Source organism: Phalaenopsis equestris, unplaced genomic scaffold (assembly GCF_001263595.1).
Source record: "Phalaenopsis equestris unplaced genomic scaffold, ASM126359v1 Scaffold235834, whole genome shotgun sequence".
In the NCBI taxonomy this organism is placed as follows: Eukaryota; Viridiplantae; Streptophyta; class Magnoliopsida; order Asparagales; family Orchidaceae; genus Phalaenopsis; species Phalaenopsis equestris.
The window spans coordinates 29,933-37,416 of NW_018253691.1; the positions used below are offsets into that span (position 1 = coordinate 29,933).

At 35.5% G+C, this 7,484-nt stretch overlaps 1 protein-coding gene across 1 annotated transcript; it reads right to left on the bottom strand.

The window, feature by feature from the left end:
* Nucleotides 1-217: 217 nt before the first annotated feature.
* LOC110039205 (protein trichome birefringence-like 33) lies at nt 218-3,636 on the bottom strand. Its single transcript, XM_020744195.1, has 6 exons — nt 3,385-3,636; nt 3,102-3,315; nt 1,797-1,968; nt 1,520-1,719; nt 1,288-1,446; nt 218-698 (listed from the first exon to the last, which is right to left on the bottom strand). The coding sequence occupies exons 1-6, from the start codon at nt 3,572-3,574 to the stop codon at nt 359-361; spliced, it is 1,275 nt and encodes a 424-aa protein (XP_020599854.1). The 5' UTR covers nt 3,575-3,636; the 3' UTR covers nt 218-358.
* Nucleotides 3,637-7,484: the final 3,848 nt, after the last annotated feature.

Here is a 7,484-nt window from a genome sequence, read left to right on the forward strand (position 1 = left end):
ACAAAAAACTTGCTCCCAACATTTCAAAATAATGTGGTCATCACCGACCTCAAGACAACAATCAGAGAAATCCATTTGAAAAAAAAAAAATCCAAACAAGAAACAGAAGCGACAAAACAAAGAATTGACTCTCGTTCGTTCTCTTCGTTATGGTAAGCTAACCAACTCAGGCAGTCCAACTCTACATAACGACATGCATATAAATCAAAACAATCATGAGCGTAAACCTCCCAACCTCAGAGAAAATTTGAACTGTACAATTAGAACAGCCCAACACAACACATCATCAACAACAAATAAAAAATTAACAATTAAAAACAATACTAAGTGCCACAATGAATCGAAAGAAAACAAAATTTCAAGGAAAAAAAAGCTTAGCATACAAGAGCTCATTCCAAGTATCTTGAAGCCCGGGCAAGCACCAGTGGACGCAATCAGAATAGCTCTTCGGGTTGGCGAGCTGCTCTGCTGTGAGCTTGTTCCACTGCTTCTTGTAGATGGATGTGTGCGCGTCCTTTCGGTAATTAGAGAGCTGAGTGATATTGAGAATCGTAACTGGCATCTTTCTCCCGGTGAACAAATTGCCCACCAGACTCATTATGCTCTTTCTGGAACAGCTCCCCCAGAAATTTGGATCCATTATTGGCGTCGTCTCTCCATAGCAGTTGCCCTCGGCCTCGCCACCCCACTCCGCACTCCTGCGTACAATATGTTATTATGTATCAATTCATGAAATAATGCTGTTCTGAGTGCAGGTTGAATTAGCATTTTGTTTTGATAAAAAAATGGTGAATTTTGCTCCTGGTTTTTTATTTAATTTAAAAAAAGGGACTTCACATACATAACACCCAATTCTTGTGAACTTACACATATCTCATATCAAAACTCTCATTTTTTTTACGAACACAGCATGTCATTCCTTCCTAAACACACTTTCTCGCGAACACACTTTCTAGCGATAAAAATTTACATTTTCATTCATAGGTAAGATGCCCTGTTTGTAAGAAATATGAGTAACTGTTATATGATACAAACACAATTTTGTTGTGAAATACGTAAATGCATAAGAATTGGGTGTTGTCTATGTAAATTTTCATTTTAAATAACAAATTTTTTGCAAGTTTTGAATGAGTTGATTAATCATATTCATTAGTGCATGTCAAGTGCACATTCAGTAAATTCAGATGGATTATTTGGCAGATTTATTAAACTAATTGATTGACAGATTTGATTTAAGAACAAAAAAGACTCTCTACCGAACATTTATAAAGGTTGCCTATAACTAACCTCTCATGACAAGGAGACATGGTAGCGAAGAACACCCTGTTTGTCTTGGGATCCATGTTCTGCTCCACCCACCTCATCATTCTCCTCACAGCCAATCTATAAGCATCCTCCGTCACCATCTCCGTGATATTCTTGTTCTCACTATCGAACGAACCTCGACTGCAGGACCCCAAAATCACACCTTTTTTATATAGAAATTACCAAAAATTGAGGGAAATGAACAGAAACTTACAGAATCCTCATCTTCTGTCCTGTCATCCACCAAAGATAGGTATTGAAGACCATAATGTCTATGCCCTTCCAATGCCGAGCGTGCTTGTTAATTGATCCAACACGAACGATTCGATCCCTTACTCTATGAACAATGGCGTCATCTGAGTTTGACTCGACGAGGAATGGAGCCCAGAAGAACTCAATTGTGGCATTGTAGTCCTGCTTCAGAAACAGTAGGTTAGAGTTTGAGAAATTTTTATAGTTTTTGAAGAGTTGATTGGGGTTGAGTTGGTTGCCTTGGCTCGGAAGATGGTGAGTGAGCCGTTGGTTGTCATGGATTTGGAGTTTTCAGGGATGGATCGATGGAGGAGGCAGACTAGGGAGACAAACTGGCCGCGGTTTAAGGAGTCGCCGATGAACATCAGTCTCTTTCCTCTTAGCTTCTCCAGCATGAAGGTGGCGTTGAAGCTGAAATATATATAGTTTATACACACATCTTAAATGCATTATTCTAAAAAAGTTTTGATTTTTTTTTTCTTTGATTTAAACTGTGATCAGTATAGTGTATGACACAAGCGTGATAGGAATCATAAAGAAGGAAGTTTATTTCCAAGTAGAAAAATTATTTTTATTAATATATTTGTCAATTAATTTGATTTTTTTTATTTTTATTTCTAATTTTTATCCATTTGAGGTAAGATTAAATTCAAAGTCTTTTGTAAGTAAGGGGTGGTTTCAACTTTGTTTTTATTTTGTTTATTTTTTTTATTTGAAATAAAATAAATATTTTTTATGCACGAAAAAATCAATTTATTTCTAAAAATACTCAAAATAAAACCATTTTTGAATATTTTAAAAACAAAATAATTTATTTTTAAAAATTAAAATAAAAACATGTGAAAGATGTATTAAATGAAAATATTTTCAACACACGGGTAAGGTGAGCTTGATTTTGTAATGCATACTTCCACAAACTAGTTGTATTTGTCAGCCATATACAATTTTTCGTATTTGTAGCATCTTTTATTATTTTACGCAGTTTTACCATATTTACTCCAAAAAATAAAGATAAGGAACACCAAACAATGGTACTTGATTTAAACATTTATTTGAGTTTTAAATCGCTTCAGGAAACAAAACCATAATTAAAAATAGATGCTGCACATGCACCATCAGCAAAAACATGTGAATATTGCAAAATTTTCCTACCTTCTACCAATTTAAAATGACGAATTAGCTGTGTCACTCACTTAAAATTTCAGTAAACTTGTAAAACTTAGTGAATCAGCTTCCTAGAAGCAGTAACTTCCTATGATTCATTTGTCCTGAGTTTCCATACTTGAATTAAAGCCACTCAAATTTGTTGACAAATATAACTTCCTTCTTAATCAAGCACACTTAATACCTTAACTATATACAGTTTACGTTAGCTTCATTCATAAAAAAAGAAGGGGAAAAAAATCTAAAATTAAATTTGAATGTTTTTCAGAAAGAAGAAGATAGTTCTCATGTTTGAGTCTCTCAACTGCTGATCTGAACTCAAATCCAAATCATTAGTGGTTTGAAACTTATATATTTTCGCAAGGGAATTTGAACCATACCTGGGCAAATCACAATCATGAGGCTGCCATCTCCAATGAAGATAGCCTTTGTCAGGTCTCCCATAAGCCTGGCAAGTAAGCTGAGGCTGTATATAAGGGCACTCTTCCTCCTGGTACAGCGGCCTTGTCTCTTCATCATAAACCCAACTCCCACTAAACAAATTACATTCTTTCTCTCCCCTCTCTACCGCAAAAGGCACCACTAAATCCTTCTCTACGACATAATTAAGCCAATCAATACCAAAAAAAAAACAAAACAATTAAGGCCTGTAAGCTTTCTCACCTTGCTCAGTTTGTAATGAAAGAATTTGATCTGGTTTCTCCTCTTCCGGCTCTTGCAACTTCAAGGTTGATTGGCTAAGGATGCAACCGAAGTCTTCACCATAAAGGATCACAACAAAGAAGACAAAGCAGAGGGAGATGATGTAGAAGGAGATGGAGTTCTTCTTTTGGTTGGAAGTTGGTGACTTCATTGAGGAAGTTATTTTGGGAAGGGGAAGAGTGAGGGGAAATGAAGAAAATGTTTTATTGGTCTAGTGATTGGAAGGTGGAGTATATATGAAGGAAAGGTTAGTAGGTGGGATTGAGAAGGTGAGAGAAATAATGTCATAGTCCCCACTTTTTATATGATAATGTTGTTGTTTAGAATAATTTGGATGGTTCTCGCATGCCATTCCAATGATATCTTGTATTCATGGAGAAACATGGTTGTGTACAAGTGTAGAGGCAGTCTCTGATAGTTTCTTTTGGCTTTAATCATGACCGTCGGATACAGTATTTAATGAGGACTTATGATGTAAAATAGGCTTGGGATTGGTAGTAATCATGTATATAATAGCTGTTAAGTCAATGACATGCTAAAGATCAAACGAGTAATAGGTTCGAGATTAGTGTAATCGTGTCGAGAATGAAGTTTTTTAGCACTTTTCTTCACTTATTTAATCATGATTTGTTAGAGGTGTGTGGTTTGGATGTTTTTAAAATGAGAAATTTATATAAATACCACTGAAGTTTTATGTATTTATATATCTAACACCAAAATTTTGATTTTTACACTTATAACATCTTTATGTCGTAAACTTGGGCATGAAATTGTATATTTCACTTTTAAAAAGGTTGGTAATATGGAATTTTCATGACATTTTTGATGTGATGTTAATGATTTGGGTGATATGCATGTAAATATGAATATTCAAGCATTGTATATGTAAATATTTAAGAACTGTGTGGCATTTATGTAAAAATATTCAATATAATTGATTTGCATCCAATCAAAATAGGTGATGCTCTTCTAAAATTTATGCACTGAAGTTAACATATCTAAAATACATAAATTTTAGAAGCAAAGAGATTCACAAAACTCTATTTTGCATTTATTTTATTCCATACCAAACATCCAAACAAAATAAAATACACAAAAATAAAATGCAATATCTTACTAATGTAGACAACCAAACAACCCTTAATCGCTTGCTTACACTGTTGTTCTTGCGAGATAGGCTAAATTTGGCCATATGTTCCATAATAATTCATATATAAATTTATCTATTATTTTAGTTGGCCAAAGTACTCCAGGGCTCTAGAAAAGTTGATTCTGACAAGCGGGTATTTAAAAATGTGAGATTTGTAAAGGACCAGAAGAATTAATTAAATACTCGATCCACAGCAGCAGAGCTCAAGGTAAACTCTCCTCTGACATAGCTCTTGAAGTAGGGCAGTTTGGTCTCTAGAAGCAAATTAAAAAAGATCAACAGTAATCTCATCAAATAGAAGAAGCAAAACCATATTTTTCAGAATATTTAGGAAAGCTTTTAGTCTATTCTATATTTGAAGAGCAGACACATCCGTTTTGATTTTTCAAATATACAGTTTATTCAGATGAAATAGTACAGTGGAAGTTTATATTATTATTCTAATATTGCTGATAAATAAAAATTATTAGTAAAGTCTACTGAAGCATAGTCAAGAAGAATCTTCTACACATATATTACTTTTATTTATGGGTTACTAATGGCCAAATTTGATGTTGATGTTGGAACCTCAAACTGAGCTATTGGTGATTCATATAATTGCTTCAAAGAACTATTAAATGTGGATCTTTTCTCCATCTTTACTTGAGAAAAAAAAAAGGAAGTTTTTGTTGAGCAGTCTCAATTCTCTAGTAATAAAAAGGCTAAAGACAGTGACAGTGACAGTAATCAAAATTCAGAAGTGTAATTTAAGATCCAGAGGGAGACAGAAAAAAAAAATAAAAGCTTTCTTCAGCACCGTGAAACTAAAATAAGAATTGGCATCGGAGCAGTTGTGGGAGGAACAGTGACTAAAAGCCTTCCATTGTATGAATAATTCAGATCTTTTTTCGTCCTTTTTCTTGCTTTTGTGTGCAAAGCGTTTGGTGAGGAAGGAGAACGTGCAAGAGTTAAAAATGATCTTTTTTTTTTGGTAATTACAAATGAGGGATTAAAGTGGGGGTTGGGATAGCTTTCTGTGAAGAGATAAGAGAGGAGCTGAAATGTCCAACTCAATTCCTAATTGGCAATTTGTTGGGCGGGGGGTTTTTTTAAGGGAGGTTGCTTCTTTAGCTTGACTAAAATTTATTGTGTTTACTTTGTTATATGAATAAATTTAATAATGTTAGGATTAGGTCAACTAGTTTTTCATTTTACAAATATTTTTTTTGGAAGGTTTACATGTGTATCACTCAATTCTTGTATATTTATATATTAAACAGCTAAATTTCAGTTTTTACATGCATATCATCTTTTATTTGCATGAAAAAATATATTTAACATTTTAAAAGTTAAAATGAAGGTATTTTTGAAATGATATGGAAGATTTGGTGCTATAAATATGAAAAAAAAACTTTTGGTGTTAGATATGTAAATAGATAGGAATTGGGCGGTTTGTATGTGTTGAATTCAAATCTTTCTTCTGAACCATGTTTAAAGAATAGAGCCCGATTATGGGGAGTGGAGAAAGAGAAAGAGAGAGAGAGAGAGGGTTGCTACATCGAGAGGCAAAATAGGGTGGTCCCCGAGCTCAGCGACTCTTTTTATTCCACACAAGTTTAGGTTACAAGAGAGGGAGAAGAAAAGCAAGCTCCATACATGAGGGGGGAAGAGAGAGCCTAGATGGACCCTTTTAAATACCAAAGGATCATCTATTTATAGAGAAAAGAGAAGGGAGAGAGGAAATTGCATTGTTGAATTCAAATTTGTCCTCTGGACCATGCCCAAGGAATAAAGTCGGATTCTGGGGGGAGGTGGGGGGGGGGGGGGGGGGGTGTTGGAGAAAGAGAGACAGAGAAGGAGAGAGAGGGTTGCCCTGTCAGGGGGGCAAATAGGGGTGTTCCCTGAGCTCAGCTATAATACAAGTGAAAGAGAAGAGGAACAAACTTCCTAAATGTGTGGGGTGGACCCCTTTACATGCCAAGGGGTCCTCTAATTATAGAGAAAAGAGAATGGGGAAAAGAAATTACAAATATGACTATTTAAACGGGGCAGCGAGGGGTATTCCGGCCTTTTTCCTGCTCGATCCGATCCTTTTGGAATTCTTTTATGCTGCTAGATTCGTTTGCGTCGGATATCTGGCTCAAGTGGCCAGATGACAAATAAAATATCAAAGTTTAGCTGTTAGATTAGTAAACAAAAAAAATTGTATGGTGTGTATATAAATACGTCCCTTTAAGCTATATATGCATTTATATATTTATTAATATATAAGAAATTGGTGGTATATATGTAAATATTTGGTTTGAGAGGTGGCCAACACGAGCTGGTCGGGTTGAGGTGGTCGGCCAGGTGGCAGGTTCAAAGGGGGTGATTGACTGGCTCGGCATGCCCATTTTACTGAGGGAATAAAATATTCATTTATACACTTAGAAAACATCATGTTTTTAAAACTTAACAGTGGAGGTTGGTTGGCCAAGGTGGCTAGCCGCAAAGAGCCTTCCTGATGACTCTTGAGGGGTTGCAGACCTTTTCAGGTCGGATGGCAAGTTTGGCCCATCCAGGAGGGCGGCCGGCCCTATTAGCCAACTGACAGAAAATCTTGCAGTCTCTTGCCCGATTCTGATGATGATCTCGACAACAACTCCCATGGCTCGGTGAGGACCTATTTTTATGCTATACATTCATATGTGCCCCTACTTAAAGAGAGTCGCAAAGGGTACTCCGTTCTTTTTCACGCTCGAACTTATCCTTTTGGAGTTCTTTCTTATTGTTGGATTCGTTAACGTCGGTTAATCGGCCCAGGTGGTCGGGTGGAACAAAAGAAAATCACAGTTTAGGTGTTAGATATGTAAAGACAATAGAATGGGTGGCATGCATATAAATACCTTCCTTTAACGTATATATACATTTATATATTTATTAATATATAAGA

Coding starts and splice junctions, on each gene's coding strand:
- LOC110039205 (XM_020744195.1), bottom strand. CDS start 3,574: ATGAAGTCACCAACTTCCAACCAAAAGAAGAACTCCATCTCCTTCTAC. Junction 1,969..3,101: donor CATGATTGTGATTTGCCCAG/GTATGGTTCAAA, acceptor TATATATTTCAG/CTTCAACGCCACCTTCATGC. Junction 1,447..1,519: donor GGACAGAAGATGAGGATTCT/GTAAGTTTCTGT, acceptor GGGGTCCTGCAG/TCGAGGTTCGTTCGATAGTG.